The sequence below is a fragment of the Musa acuminata genome, chromosome BXJ1-5 (assembly GCF_036884655.1).
Source record: "Musa acuminata AAA Group cultivar baxijiao chromosome BXJ1-5, Cavendish_Baxijiao_AAA, whole genome shotgun sequence".
NCBI lineage: Eukaryota > Viridiplantae > Streptophyta > Magnoliopsida > Zingiberales > Musaceae > Musa > Musa acuminata.
This window is the reverse complement of record NC_088331.1, coordinates 13,791,072-13,806,537: the sequence shown is the minus strand read 5'-3', so window position 1 is coordinate 13,806,537 and position 15,466 is coordinate 13,791,072. Positions and strand designations below refer to the sequence as shown.

The window sequence follows — 15,466 nt, the reverse complement described above, 5'->3', positions numbered from 1 at the left end:
TATATATATATATATATATATATATATTTAGTTATATATATTCCATCTTTACTAACAAAGCCTAATCTCCTGACTTTTCATTCTAATAGACGACCTATTATTATTTATGATTTTTCTATTTCATATTTAACTAAAGTCGAGATCAGAATGATGTCTGAGCTTCGCTCATTATAATATTTATGAGATTAGAGAGTTAAATAATAGTGCACTAACCAACATGTTAGTTTGTTTATAGACATTGCATCTCTTCTTGTTTTTATATGATTAATCCAACAAAAGTGCATGATAAAGCTCCACGATACTAATTCTGCTAAAATAGCATGATTTGATCCATGTTTGGGAACTGAGTTTTCTCAAAATTTGTAGGTCCAGGATTGTCCAATCCAACTCATAAGAAACTTCTCCTGAACATCGGAAACTTCTTCAATTTTAATATACATTATGAAAAAAAGGTTATCTATTTTTTATTAATAAAAATTAAATGAGTTTTGTTCTCATGCAAAATCTTCTCCTCATAGTGTAAATTGTTATTATAAATGTTTAATTATATATTTTCCTCAAATGTTTAATATAAACAATTAGCCTTTTGGTTCTCCCCTTTCGAGGCACGTGTTCTTTAAATAATAAATTTGTTGACAATGAAATTTGATCTTTTGTGCCAAGTGTCATCCTATTCGCGCATGATTTCATCTCCCTCCCCCTGAAGGGCAAACTGGTCATTTAGAAATAGCATAAAATTGCAGTCAAACCATCGCCAAACGACCTTCCTCTTCGACCGATCTCGCAGGAGAAGAGACAATAACAACCCATATCAAGTAAACGGAGGAGGTAGAGAAAGGGGAAGAGAGAGCGCCATCGGAGAGATGTCGTCCGAGTTCGACACCGAGTTCAGCAACGGCGGCGTGCAGGAGGAGGCGGCCGTGGCGCCCGCGTCCGCCACCGCCCGCCCCTTCGACGACGGGTACCTCGGCTACGACCCCCGCCTCCCCTCCCAGCGCTACGACGCGTACTCCTCCTTCGCCGCTGACGAACACGCCAAGGACCCAGCCAGCGACGACATGTTCCCCGGCGCCGCCTCCGCCGACGGCGGAGGAGGGTACGGGTTCCAGCCGGAGGACGTCCCCATCCACCATGACGGCGGCGGGAGCATGTCGGCCTCGCCGGAGGGTTACGGTTTCTCGTCCTCGCCCTCGCCGTTCGTGATGCCGGAGGCTGACGAAGTGGCCAACGGGGGGGAGGAGAACGGCGAGATCTTCACCACGGACGGGCCGCTCCTTCCTGAACCGGATCAGATGCGGGAGGAGGGTTTCCTCCTCCGCGAGTGGCGCCGGTGAGCCTCTGGTCTTTTAGATCGAAGCTTCATTCTATTGCCTATGTTCTAATTGCGTTGACTTAGTTGTTTCATGAAATTGGGGTTTCTGGAAGTTATTTTAGAATGATAGATCTAATTGCATGATGCTATACATGCTTATAGGTTCTCTTCTAGTTTGATTGCTTGGTTCTCTTTGGTGCATTGATCTCTGCTTCTTTAATTCCCTTATTTAAGGTCAGATATCTCTCTGATTAATAATTATATATTCGCGTCAATTCGAGATAAAGGTTTCTTCTTGTTATAGTCGTTGTGATCTGAAGTTTGATTGAACTACTTTTTATTTTTTCAGCCAGGGTTAGTCTTTTCAATTGGATTTTAATTCAGACAATTTTTCTACAATCATTCTCACCAAATTGTCTTTGGATCTGTTTCTTTTATTGGTTTTATCAATGTGAGGAATCGCTACTATTTTTCTGTTTTCAAACTTTGTACCAAATTTATCAGTTTTTTCCAAGTTCTGAGATTCTTTTCATTGATAAATACGACAACATGATGTACTGTCCCATTTAATTATGACCAGCTACATGGATCTTCTGCCAGTATCGAGTTTTATCTAGAGGAAATTAGACCTTTACTATTATAGTATGGTACTTGAAAATATATATTCTGATTTGTCATCTTTTGTAAGCTTCCCATATTTTCTCTTTTCCAATCGTGTGCCACATACTGTCCTTGTCCAAAATCTGTTAAAAGGAATAGGAACTTCGCATAATTTTCAAAATCCAAGCTTTAGGCTCTCTTCAGATCACCTTAGGGTCCAAAAGCCCTTTTGGTCCGAAAGGATTCTGGATAAGGCCTGGTCTTGAAACCGAAAAGAACTTGTTGTTGCATTTAATTCTGTTCTCAATCTTCTCCTGAAAATAGAAAAAAGCTATGTTCTCAATGTTGAATTTTGACTACTTCAAACTGAGTCCGAAGATGCTTTATTTTTTTAGACAACCTTTTCTACCAATCCTCAATTGCAACCATGACAATCTTTCTTTCTGTAAATTGCAGCTTTCATCATGTAGACATGATGTCTTATCTGACACGCCTAACCAGGATTCTGCTTACTGGATTTTTCTTGGAAATATAACAAGGAACATACTTGTGACTAATAAGATTTTACATTGCTTATTATTCTTTATGTGCCTACCTGCCATAAAGGGTTGGTAGAGCTGGCAAAGCTCTTCATGATCTTTTGCTTTCCCCTTTTGAGGTGTCAGTGGGCATCTCCTAGATGGTTTAAGGTGATTTCTGGCTGTGCTTGCTGTTATCAGTTCTATTAGATGGTTTAAGGTGTTCAGTGTCAGTGGAAGTCTCTTAGATGCTTCCTAATAGTTGGACAGACATATCTGACTTCTCTAGCTGTTTCTAATCTAGCTATATTGCTATTCTGTTAGACATCCATAATAAAGTTTTTTTTCGCTTAAAGATCATACAAATAAATGGTTTAAGATGTATTTTCTTTTCTGTTGATAGGTCACGTTTCACTTAGAAACTTCACAACAATGTATAATCTTTACCTTTTGGACCTTGCTTTTCTGTTTGTTTATCTGCTGACCTTTCTGACGACATTACTGCAACCACTAATTTTGACTGACATATATTGTTGTAAACTAGTCAATTCTGAATTCTTGCATATGTATTGCTTGTTGTCAAACATGATTCATTTTTTCATGATTTCCATGCATGCGTTTTGTCAGGACTATCAAGTTAAATTGTTAAAATAACCCTCTAAGGTTAACATAACTGGTTTAGGATAACTTAATGTGGTTATTTTCATATCGAAACGAACATGCTCTAGAAGTTCTTGAGAATGGTCTTCGATGCATACTCTTAATACTCTATTTTAGAATTCTTGATGCTGTTGTTTCAAGTTGTTTCGGTAACATGTCAAACATGCAGCCAAAATGCCATTGAACTTGAGGAGAAAGAGAGAAAGGAAAAAGAGCGTAGAAACGAGATTATCACTGAAGCTGAAGAATACAAACGAGCTTTTTATGAGAAAAGGAAATTGAACTGTGAAACAAACAAGACACAGAACAGAGAAAGAGAAAAGGTTAAAATAATTCTTCTTGCACCTTTTGGTCCCTCTATTTAGTTGCTTTTTAAGATTTGCTATATTTATGATCGGAAGTCCTCTAAGCAGTTTTCTTTTGTCTGTGATCAGCTATATCTAGCCAACCAGGAGAAGTTTCATGCAAATGTAGATAAACAATACTGGAAAGCAATTGCAGAGCTTATCCCTCATGAGATAGCCAACATTGAGAAGAGGAGAGGGAAGAAAGAGCAGGAGAAGAAACCTTCAATCGCTGTTATCCAGGGTCCTAAGCCTGGGAAGCCCACCGATATCTCTAGGATGCGCCAGATATTGGTCAAGTTGAAACATACTCCCCCACCACACATGAAACCTCCACCACCACCTGCACCAGAACCAGCCAAAGGTGCCAAAGTTGGTGCTACTGCTACAGGCAAACAGCCCGCTTCACCAGCTAAGCATGCCAAAGATGGTGGTGGTGGTACTGCTGCTGTAGAAAAACAGCTAGCAACACCAGCGGAGGATGCGAAAGCTAATGGCACTACTGGCTCACCAAAGGGAGAAAACCCCAAGGTAGAAGAGCAAGCAGACAAGGCACCGGAGCCATCATCTGATGCTTGATTCCACAGCACTGTGTTGAGTTTTACTTATCTGGCTCGAACAGTTGACTTGATTCATTCTCTAAAATAAAGTATCGAGGTTCAATCTGGTTGTAGGAGTACTTTGATTCGGTATGGTAGTCCATCTTTTATTGAGTTGGGCATGGAAATTGCTTAGCAGCACAACAATCCTTTTCTTTGAAGTTTTGTGATAATTTTGGTCTATTGGACATGTTGGTCTCAGTAAAAATGTAAAATGCTTCGACTTTTGATTATTAGCTCCTGTGCCTAATACTGAGGGCATCTTCTGTGATCTTTTGTTTGTTGAGTTCCATTGTCAGTTGTACTGTGATGAAGTGTTTTATCTGATAAAATGAGAGCCTCCTGCACAAAAGCTGCATCTTATGATCAGCAGCAGTTAAATATACTCGAAGCTAACTTTTTGCAACTTTCTGCAGGTTAAAATGCCAGACGAAATCAAATTTATCCAACAAGGCTGGAATCACTTGCTTTTATTTGGTCCTAGCAGAAAGAGGAGATTGTTTGATCTAGAGATGTGTCCAAGATTCCGAGAAACAAGTTTGTACAACATACCTATACAAAAGTTCTTTGCTATTATATTTATAGAATTTACAGCTTCCAAATTGCTTAAAGATGCTATGATCAAGGAGATTTTATGAGTTATGTAACAGATACAAAATAATGGAGTATTAACAAGTTCTTAAATTTTGATCTAGAGCTGGACCTGTGTGCTTAAAGACATCGCCACTGGCACATTTCCGGCTACTACGTCTCCCTGTTTCTTTCCTACTCTTTCCCCCCTTCAACGGCCATTATTTTGTCTGTCACCCTTAGAAGAAGCCTTCATGGCTTCAAAGAACAGAGGCTAACTAATAGCATGGATGACTCGCGACTTCTGCATGAACATGCCAATGAGCCCTTTTTTAACAGCTTAAACATTCAAAACCAATGATAACTTAATCAAAATCTTTATCGTATTAGAATTCAAATTCTCTATCCTTTCTTTTTTATTTCACCAATATTTTTCTGTTTAATTGATTTGCAAAATACATTTAGGTTCAGTTTCATGTTTCAATTCTAATCCGATTGAGCTTAATATATATATATATATATATATATATATATATAACAACTTCAAAATTTTAGGATGAATAAATAATTCGTTCAAAATCTGTATCAACTGTCGGTAATGGAAGAAACCTTTGTTACATTCAACGACACAGTTAAAACTGGTGGTATGCAGCGGTTGCCCCACAGTATTAACTTCCAGAAGGCCCACGCAGACCCTGTGTACTGACTCCACGAGGAACATAACTAGTTGCCCTCCGTTGACATTTTAATCCTCCAAATAATTACATGCATCAATCATTAAACATACACATATAATTACCGTCATCATCGGGTACAGAGACTGCAGTAGAGTTTGACCCACTAAAGACAGCCGCTGACCGGCCAATTCGCTCGCGTCGAGTTGTTTGTCCGTTTGATTGGCCACCAACGGTCCGTTGCGCACGCCATCTCTGCCGTCCGTTATCGCCCCGAGTGTCGGCAGATCCCGTGAGCACGCCGTTCCTTCCGTCTGGTCTCTCCCCGGTGGTGGTACTTTCCAAGTTTCGAACAAACGTCATGGACATTCTCGTAAATTTTCGTTGCTACCGTATCCATGTCTCGACGTGTCGACCATTTCGGTGGTGCAGTTCCCCACTATTCCATGACGAAAATACCCTCTTTAACTGGCTAAATTTACAACCATAATCATTGCAAGACCACGCAACTTGCCCATCATTATTTGTTAATTCCCATCGGATTTCTTTAAAAATGTGATGTGTTTTCAATAAAAATTGGCTATCAACAATATTGGAAAGACAAATATGAACACCGTGCAATGACATATATATATATATATATATATATATATATATATATATTAAAAAGATTTCTGACGAAACATCATCTTCAAGATTGCGATAGGCACGTGTTGCACCCACCATTTGGTGATAGGGAAAATAAATAAATAAAAAAGGTTAATATAAGGAATTAAGAGCCGACATATCCTCCGTCATACCTCCTTGGTTTCGATAAGCCCACTATAATGGAAATTAATAAGAAAAGCTCGGTAAGAATTGACCCTTCAACTAACTAACGGAACCAAATTGTTTCCTGGTTTATAACGGTCGAGCCACTGTCGGCACACCGAGTGAGCCGCATACGTGACAGGGTCAATCTCGTAATTACGCGACGTGGGAGTGCACATGGAGCAGCACAACATGACGGGGCCCGGCGTCGGATCGATTCTGGTCCCCCGTCCATGTAGTCATTGGCGGCAACCCAAAATTACTCCCCCTCTGCAGTGGGACTTGCTGAGCTTGTCTCCCTCGCCCCCGCCTCTCTCTCTCTCTCTCTCTCTGGAGATCCAAGTACTGTTTGTTGCCAGTAGTTTGGGGCGTTAAGCATGAGCAATATTTTATGGGGTGGTGAGAGGTGGGTTTGTTGGTCTATATAAGTGAGGCAAACTGCAGTGGCCGTTTGCACATCGAGATCCGGACACTGGAGCTGATACTTGGCCTCCTGGAAGCCTAAAAGCGAGGAGAGAAGCTCACAATGACTTCTTCCTCCTCCTCCAGCTGCGGCTTCTTTTTGTTCTTGTTTTGCTTCCTCTTCTTCTTCTTCGACGCCGGCGAGGCGTTTGCGGTTTTCGACCCGCATTGGCACCCGGCGACTGCCACGTGGTACGGCAGCGCCGAGGGCGACGGCAGCGACGGTGAGCTCTCGCCCTTCCCTACCTCTTCCCCTTCCCCTCGCCACCATTAGATTAAGATCGGACGGGCGCGCACGTGAGCTTGCGTTTCTAGCCGTTGGCGGCTTCGTAGCCGTTGGGCGTTCACCCCGCTTGCTCGCGGGTCCCGCTTGACTCTGGCTGCGTGGCAAGAGCGGTGTGGTGGATGAAGGCGTTGCGTGTGTAGGGCGACGACCGTATCTCATCGTGTTGGCCGTCGCCCTCCTTCGGTGCTAATTTGGCCGCCTCCGTGCTGTCATGGAAATAAAGCTTTGGTGATGTTTCGTGGATGGCAGGTGGAGCGTGCGGGTACGGGACGCTGGTGGACGTGAAGCCGCTGCGGGCGCGGGTGGGGGCGGTGAGCCCGGTGCTGTTCAAGGGCGGCGAGGGCTGCGGCGCCTGCTACAAGGTGCGGTGCCTCGACCCCGCCATCTGCTCCCGCCGCGCCGTCACCGTCATCGTCACCGACGAGTGTCCCGGCGGGTACTGCGCCTCCGGCCACACGCATTTCGACCTCAGCGGTGCCGCTTTCGGCCGCATGGCCGTCGCGGGCGAGGCCGGCCAGCTGCGCGACCGTGGCGAGATCTCCGTCATATTCTGCAGGTAAGCTAAGCATCGAAACATCGATGACGACAACCCCGTTTACCACATTTATGTGCAAATGCCGACATTTTCGTGCAAAAGACGACATTTTCGGACGCCCCTTATTTTGTTCATCATACAAGACAGGGAACTGCTTTTGGCATTTTTATGCAATTGTTTGTTGTCTCATATATGTGTGAGTGTGACTTGAGCACATATTAGATCGGTGGCTATCGAGATTCCTGACAATTTTCTTAGTCATGCACATAGTAATCACCAAATTTATGAGAAATCTTTTACTGGTGAACTCAAATTAAACTTAAAAAAGTTACCGCAGAGTGAGATAGAGAGCATAAGATTTGATCTGGAACATGAAAAAAGATTGCTGAATGATGTTGCTCCTTGTAGAACTGAATACTTGCACTAATTAGTCCTTATTGCTAAAACCGGCTCCTAAAATTGGATCATAAGTCGGTGTTGTGGGATCATCAGATAGAGAAGGATGTGTTAATTCTGTTGATGAATGGGATCAGAAGCTTTCCTTGATGCTCATCAGAGCAGTCTATGAAGCATGTGATTTTAGTGTTTAGCTCTACCAATCTCTTGAATTTTCAGAGTAATTGCCAAATTAGCCTGGAAAAATCATAGAGCATCAGCCAAGGTCGAGGATTATATCGGAAATCCACCATCATGTGATTTAATTCTTACATTAGCAAATATAGTTCGATCAAAAATTTATCTTCGAATGTTGTATTTTTCAGGACTCCATGCAAGTACCCGGGAAAGAATATCGCGTTTCATGTAAACGAAGGTTCCACGAACTTTTGGCTCTCTCTTCTTGTGGAGTTTGAGGGTGATGATGGAGATATCGGATCCATGCATATAAAACAAGTACAATTTCCTACCTTATATCTGCTTTATGTTCTTATCTAAGTTGTAGTTTGACGCTTCTCCTACATGAACCGGCACAGATGGAAATGATGCAGTTTGTTCCACAATCTGTTTGTAGCTAAAATGTTTAGGTGAAAGAACAGCTCTGCTCTAGGAGTTTTGCTGCAATTTATCCTCCTCTTTTTATGGTTGTAAAAGTAACATTTATCTAAACAATAAAGCCCAAACAAATGTCCCAGTGTCTGGTTTGCCTGTCTGCCACAAGTTGGTCTGCCTATTTATCATCTTTGAAGAAAATAGGAGTTGTGTTGACCGGGCAAATCCAATCCATCATCAGTAGCTCATCAAGTTGTAGTTTTATTTATGAAGATAAGATTTCATCAAGGATTCTGCTATTTGTCTGACATGACTGTAGATCTTGCAGTGATGAATGGTTGTCGTTGTCTTAGAGAAGAGTGATAAGTATAATAATGCTAAGAATCTTAGAAGAACTTTCTTGTTGTTAGTGTTGTGGGCCAAAACCTGATTGATGAATGCACTCACAACTTTAAGACAAGAATTGATGCAACTAAAGCTCTTTATTCTTCTCCTCTTTGGAGCTAAAGTTGCAGGCAGCACTCTTGATCCCACTTTTTAGGATTCATATTTCTCGGTCACCGATTCCTCATTACATTGGAAGGTTGGAAAGGCTCCTCCCTGTCCGGTCAAGAACTGATACACTTCTTTTGCAGTTAAGTGCATATTTCTCTTGCAGGCAAATTCCATGAAGTGGCTAGAGATGAAGCACGTGTGGGGAGCGAGTTGGTGCATCATTGGGGGGCCTCTGCAGGGGCCATTCTCAGTGAAGCTCACCACATTGACCACCCAAAGGACCCTCTCAGCCCGGGACGTGATTCCAAGAAACTGGTCTCCCAAGGCCACCTACACCTCTCGCCTTAACTTCCTTTGATCGAAGAAGAAGAAGAAGAAGAAGGTACGCCATCAATGAATGGCAGAAGAAGAATAAAACCTTGAGAACAAGCCTGGTACATGTTCCCGCAGGAAATGCAAAGGCGATCCGGCGGGCTATGCAAGTGTGTTTGAAGTAAGCTGTGTGGGTGTGTAAATGTTGTGGAGCCATGGGGGCTCAGCAATGTGCGTCCCTTTGTAGCCCTCTCCGAAGGGGAGAGAGAGCGAGCGTCGTCCTGTTTCAGTGGCTTGTCCACCTTGGAACTCTCTTTTTACGGATTCTTTCACTGTTGGTGGTTGGTGTAAAACCGGGTCGTCTTCGTCATGGCTGGTGGCTATTGCGCCTGTGACCTGCTTTCGCGGACGGGGGAGTCACATGGCTGGTGTTAGATTCTTTTGCTGTGGTGACGCTGTGCTCCACCATGGACATGGCACATGGCACATGGTCTTATCTTTGGGAGCCAAGGGGCGTTGTTTGTGATGGGGTGGGGTCGGATTGATGGCACATCTCGGGATGTCGAGACATCAATTCATTGGATGAGAGGTGAAAGCTATGCTCCATCTCCATCTCTGATATGCTGCTACCACAGCAACTTCTCGCACACTTTGGTCATTACTTACAAAAGAGGAGTTATTTGTGATAAAAAAACAAAATTCATCTTATATAAGACGAATTTCCGAAAAATCTTCTCAATTTAGACTTTTTCCAGTTGTCATCCCTTTTTTTATGTTTTCTATTAGTGCTTTCGAAAAAATGATATAATTTTATTTAAAAATACTAACTCCTGAGACCTTTTGACTGTTCAACTCGAGTTATTTTGAGATTAAAAAAATGGGACAGTAATGGGAAAAATTTTATTAAAAAAAAATCCAAAACGAAGGATATTTCTTAAAATCGGTATACTTATAAATAAAGTGAAAATAAAAAAAATGTAATTATGCAACCAAAAAAAAAAAAGAGACGTGATATATATATTTATGTTTAAATCATAATTTTTGTATAAATAAATAAAAATAATCAAGTGATCAAATTAGATGTTTAATGCTGGCCATCATTTTTATCCCAATAATAACAAACAACTGCCACAACTGCAACCGTCCGCTGACCTCCTTGTCCGCTTCACTGTTCCCACTCCCTTACGAACAGCAGTCGTCTGCTTCGCTGCTCCCTCGTCCTCGGCTCATCTGGCGATGCACCGATCCCTCGGCGACGAGAGGCAGTGCCTCCTCCTCTTCCTCTTCCTCCTCGTCTTCGCCCAGACGCCCTCCTCGCCTCTCCCCGCGGAGATGAGGATCCTGGCGGCAGGAAGGACATGCGGGTGGCGGCGGAGGAATCCTGGCGTCGTCGGGAATTGTACTTGGACCGCATGGGGCGCATGGGCCGAGTTTGATGGGCTTTCTGGGCTTTTAATGTCACCACTAATCTCTTACACGGTCGGTGCCGGGTTGCACTCGAGTTTCATTTAGGTCGTGGATGATACACCAACGACTCGCGCGCCGCCGAAGCTGCTCGACGCACCCTTCTTCCCACGGCTCCAGTGCGCTGCCTGCCCCCAGGCCGCCTCCTTGATCTCGCCGCCATCGCTGCCGCCGCCGTATCCTCCATCCTCCCGGAGCCTCCTCCTCCTCCTCCTCCTCGATCTAGCCGCGGTATCCTCCGTCCTCCCATGGCCTCCTCTGCCTGCTTTTCGGGTGCTCCTCAAACTCGTCTTTCCCCTCGTACCTCTCTATTTCTCTCTCTGGCCTTCGATCCTCTTCATTCTTTACCCTTTCGAACTTCTTGGTAAGTCGTGAGCTTTTGTGTTGTCTTGTTTTTCTGGCTTTTTGTGTTTGTTTTGGGGCAAATCTATGTCAAGTAACGGACGTGTGTGTGTTCGTAATAATGATGTTTGTGTTTTTGCCTGTAAAATTTTCGTTATCCTCAAGTTTCTCTTTGGTAATGATTCTTTCACATTGGGTGTTTGTTTTTATGCCTTTTAAGATTATTATCTCCACTGTGGTATTCAATCTGTAACTTGCTCCTTAGTGTGATAGCATCGTTCGTGAAGCAAATGATGAGAAGGATAGCATTGCAAAAAGAACTTCTGCGTCAGCCTAGCTTGTGTGGGCTTCTCTCCTCCAAACAAGTGCTGCCTCTCTTCTTCAGACACCAATCCTTTCGCACTGGTATCTGATTACTTTCTTTCTCCCCCTCAATTAGATAAACTTCTTCTGCACCTCCTTTCCTTTGTATCTCAATTCTGTTGGAGCGAGTTTGTCAATGTTTGTTGTATACTAATTATGTAAAATTTGCTTATAGTTCCTTATGAACCATTGTAATTTTTATGTATGCGATGGAATTGATATGTCATTGCTTTGGGAAGTATGTCGAACATATGGTATGCAAATCAAGTGTCTTCTTTTTTATCAGGGACATTAGTGGATGAGTGAGTTGAGGAGCCAATATCTCGTAGGTAGTGTTGCTAAGCCCCTTTGGTTGATCTTGTCATGGACTCAAGGTTAATTTGGATGCCAGCCAATGAGCCATCCCCAAGTATGTTGAAGTCATGCATGCTTTCCTCTCGAGTCACACTAAATGAGAGATGGGATGAGAAACTCATGCAGACGTCTAATTCATAATCTCAGAATTTAAACATTCTGACTCTGCTCCATAGTCCATATTGTTGAGCTGACAGCTTCAGTCAACAAGTCTAGTTGTCTGCAAAATTGAACCCTGCCCCAATAGGAGATCTGCATCATGCATAGCATCTTCTGTTGATTTCTGGTATTTTCTGCTATCACAGTTGATGAATTATAATTTATTTATGCAAGTCCAATCAAATGTCTCACTACTCAGTAATCCATTTTGTATGTACATCGTATATGATTTTGATCTCTAAAAATTTGGTTTGTAAGATACACCCATTTATCCATTGCTGCATGGTCAATATAAAAAATGTTACGTAATAGCAAACTATCATCTTAATCTTTCATCACTGTTATGGTGGCTAGAGCTCATGATCAGCTTTCCCCTTCAACCAAAAACTCCTACTTGAGTAGGTCATGGCAGCATTTGTATTGATAAATTTTTTGTGCATTCATTCTCTGCAGTTTTGTATTCTCGGCTGACAACTGCCGCAATGATAACAGCTTAGGATAGCACACGGCCATGGACTGAGTGTATTCTGATGAATTCTCATTTTAGAAGGCCGTAAATTTGTTGTCATGTGAATTGTAAAGATAACAACCTCTCAGCGAGATCCATTGTTTGGTAATTCTATATTTTGCAGGCACGAATCAATTACAAGAACCTGTTTGAAAATACATCCCTACTTTATTTCTGAAAAATGTTGTATTTTGTAATGCTCTTTCCGGCTGTGTTCTTGAAATTTTTATGGCCACCTATTAGATGTGCTTCTTTCACTTCCTAACTTACTTTTAGCTGAAATGTCTCAACTGTTTGGGTTGGCTATGTGGATCTTTTTTCTCTCTTGGGTTTTGGTAGGAAAACATCCTACTTAAACTAAAAGTAGTGAACTTTCTTTTTATTGTTTTAATAATATATTCTTATTTCTCCTTCTGTATTTTCTCACACCACTAATCCTATCCAATTTGCCTCATCTAACGAGGATATTTAGATGTCTCCTTCAAACATGTCATGCTTAGTTGTCTTTCCTCATTTTATCTTTTTCCAGAGCTGCACCTACTTGTTGGTGAATGGAAAACATTTCTTATTCACAAAATTTAGCCACTTCTAGATCCTAGGTGTTTTATCAAAAGAGACATTAACATGCTTTGTGTACATTTGGCAACATTTTAGCAGTCAATTTTATTTAAAACTTTGTTTGATCTTTTTTTCTATCAGTGTCTTATTTCTGTGTTAACGTTTACACTGTTGTTCTTTCTCTGGTCCAAACAGATAATGGTAATTCTGGCCGAAACAGTGATAATTCGTTTGAGAGCTCAGATGACTTTGAACGACGCTTATTTGGTGATATAAGCAATAATGAAATAAATGATTCATTTTATCGCAAACTTGACAAACTTGAGAAGGCTCATGGAAGATCTGGCATTGGCTCCAAATTGAACAGTGATGATTCTCGAATCATAGATGGTATAAGTGATAGTTTTAATTCATTGTCAGATGGTATGGATGAAAAGTTGAAGGAAGCAGCTCGTACGTTTGTTTTTAGTGATGAGATACACGATGAAAATTATAAATTTAGACCAGATGTGACATTTTATCCTGGTATGACTTACACAACAAGGGTAAGAGGCATTCTAATTGCTAGCTTTTTTGCCTTTTCCCTTGGCAGTAAGTTTTTTATTTTTAGTTCTATGGTTGCTATCTTATGTATGACTATTTTTGTTTTTGTAGCAAGACAACAAATATCTAAATGAATGCTAATCATATAGTTCATATGTTATTTAGTACCCTAGATATATATTATTAGAGTCATATAGTTTTTCTTTTAAACTGTTATTATTACTTGTATGCTTTCATCCTCACTTTTTTCCTGTGGCTGCATTTAGGATCTTGATCTTACAAAACCTGGGGTTCAAAAGAGATTCAAAAGAAATGAGTTTGAGACAACCACACAAGAGGTTCTGAAGAAAGCTGATTTCAGGGTAGGCTCATAATACTTTTTGGCTTCTTCATATACTTAAAAATTTGCATTGATATCACATTGTAGTTTGCAACTTCATTGAGTCAGAACCTGACAATATGATTGACCTGCTTTCACTATCACTATAATACATTTTAAGTTCTAAATAATGTATTGGTGCATATGCGCATATCTTTATACCCAATAAATTTTCTATTGACTTTGTCTCTAACAGACTCTTCCTATTTTGAGGCTATATATGTTTCCATGGAGCAAATTGAACAGTTAAGATTTTGAATTGACGTAGGTACTTCACTGTGCACTATTTTAGTAAAAAAAATGACTTCATACCCAGAGTTCTAGAGCCCTTAACCAAAGCTACACTGATATGTTTGTATTGATATTCTTAAACTCTGATTAGTTCAAGTTGTTCTATTAATATAGTAGCCCCCAATAGATATTTAGCATTTCTGCCGCCATTAGATATCTGTAATTTCAGCATATTATAACAGTGATAATGAAGCATTCTTGGAAATGTGGTCCCTATGTGTGATCTATCTACTCTGAGGTATCTGACATCTTTTTTTCTGGTTGATTTATCACAAACAGTAAAGTGCTCTTCTATTTGGAAGAGGTTGGATATGTTTGCATTGGAAATTCTGTCCTAGTTTATGAAAGTTTTTGGAGAGAAATTTCTTTCTGATTTTGTTTGTAGCACTGTGCAGCCGATCTCATCACTAATCTTTCTGTCTTTGTTTTTGAATGTCTTGGGTTTCTCTTAATTCTTTTTCTTCTAGAAATTAATTAAATTGGCCTTTTCTTATGTTGTTCTGACATCTGGGATGATCCAATGCAGAATGTGAGGTTCCTCTCAAATTTTCTGACTGAAGCAGGAATTATAATTAAAAGAAGCAAGGTCAAGATTGAATCCCACTCTTATAATTTGCCATTGAGAATTTCAGAGAAATGATATGGCCGTTCTTTCGATCACTTACCGTCATGGTTTCTCTGCAGACTCGTATCAGTGCCAAAGCTCAGAGGAAAGTTGCGAGGGAGATTAAAACTGCACGGGCTTTTGGGCTAATGCCGTTCACTACCATGGGAACGAAGCCTTTTATCTTTGGGAGAAGTATGAAAGATGAAGCTGAGGATTACGAACACGAACATAACACCGCAAGCACTGCCACAAATCCTTAGGAGGAAAGCTGAGGTGGCATTAAGCCAGCTAGGTTTAATTCAGGTGTATGAATCTTTTATCTTGACAACCAAGAGGCAGTAAAAGGGGGACAACAAAAAGGTGGCTGTTTACACTCATCAGATATTTAGCTCAATAAATGTTACTGCCTTCTGTAGAAAGTTGTTCATCATTTTGCTTTAGGCTTGACGTCTATTATTCTCATGATAACAGAGATCACAGCTCAGAGCAACGATTTGCTTTCCTCCACTGCATGGGCTTTCTCATTGATTATTTTTGTAGTAGTCCTTTTGAGGATGATATCTTTGGTGTTTTTATGCGTAGAATGAAATCTGCTATTAAATTGAGTTTCCTTTTGCAAAATATAAATGAATATGTATTTTTTTTTAAAATAAAGTAATAAATTAGGCTATAAGAAGTTCATACAAAGAAAAAAAAAAAAGATTAGTTGTCTTGTAAAATTTGTTAAAATATGT

At 40.9% G+C, this 15,466-nt stretch overlaps 2 protein-coding genes, 1 long non-coding RNA gene and 1 pseudogene across 4 annotated transcripts; all 4 read left to right on the top strand.

The window, feature by feature from the left end:
* The first annotated feature begins 740 nt into the window (after window positions 1–740).
* LOC135673843 (clathrin light chain 2-like) lies at window positions 741–4,304 on the top strand. The gene is made up of 3 exons (XM_065183198.1): window positions 741–1,330; window positions 3,260–3,413; window positions 3,525–4,304. The coding sequence occupies exons 1-3, from the start codon at window positions 864–866 to the stop codon at window positions 4,011–4,013; spliced, it is 1,110 nt and encodes a 369-aa protein (XP_065039270.1). The 5' UTR covers window positions 741–863; the 3' UTR covers window positions 4,014–4,304.
* Window positions 4,305–6,494: 2,190 nt separating this feature from the next.
* Window positions 6,495–9,347, top strand: LOC135673842 (expansin-B16-like). The gene is made up of 4 exons (XM_065183197.1): window positions 6,495–6,773; window positions 7,085–7,391; window positions 8,132–8,261; window positions 9,016–9,347. The coding sequence occupies exons 1-4, from the start codon at window positions 6,614–6,616 to the stop codon at window positions 9,208–9,210; spliced, it is 792 nt and encodes a 263-aa protein (XP_065039269.1). The 5' UTR covers window positions 6,495–6,613; the 3' UTR covers window positions 9,211–9,347.
* A 1,329-nt stretch (window positions 9,348–10,676) lies between these two features.
* LOC103973275 (uncharacterized) lies at window positions 10,677–11,279 on the top strand. The gene is given in 2 exon segments (NR_165199.1): window positions 10,677–10,992; window positions 11,244–11,279. It is a non-coding gene; the product is annotated as an uncharacterized LOC103973275 (long non-coding RNA).
* A 1-nt stretch (window position 11,280) lies between these two features.
* LOC116435307 (ribosome protein S18 pseudogene) lies at window positions 11,281–15,257 on the top strand (annotated as a pseudogene). Its single transcript, NR_165349.1, is given in 5 exon segments — window positions 11,281–11,375; window positions 13,108–13,457; window positions 13,722–13,817; window positions 14,652–14,711; window positions 14,810–15,257. The product of NR_165349.1 is annotated as a ribosome protein S18 pseudogene (transcript).
* The last annotated feature ends 209 nt before the right edge of the window (window positions 15,258–15,466 follow it).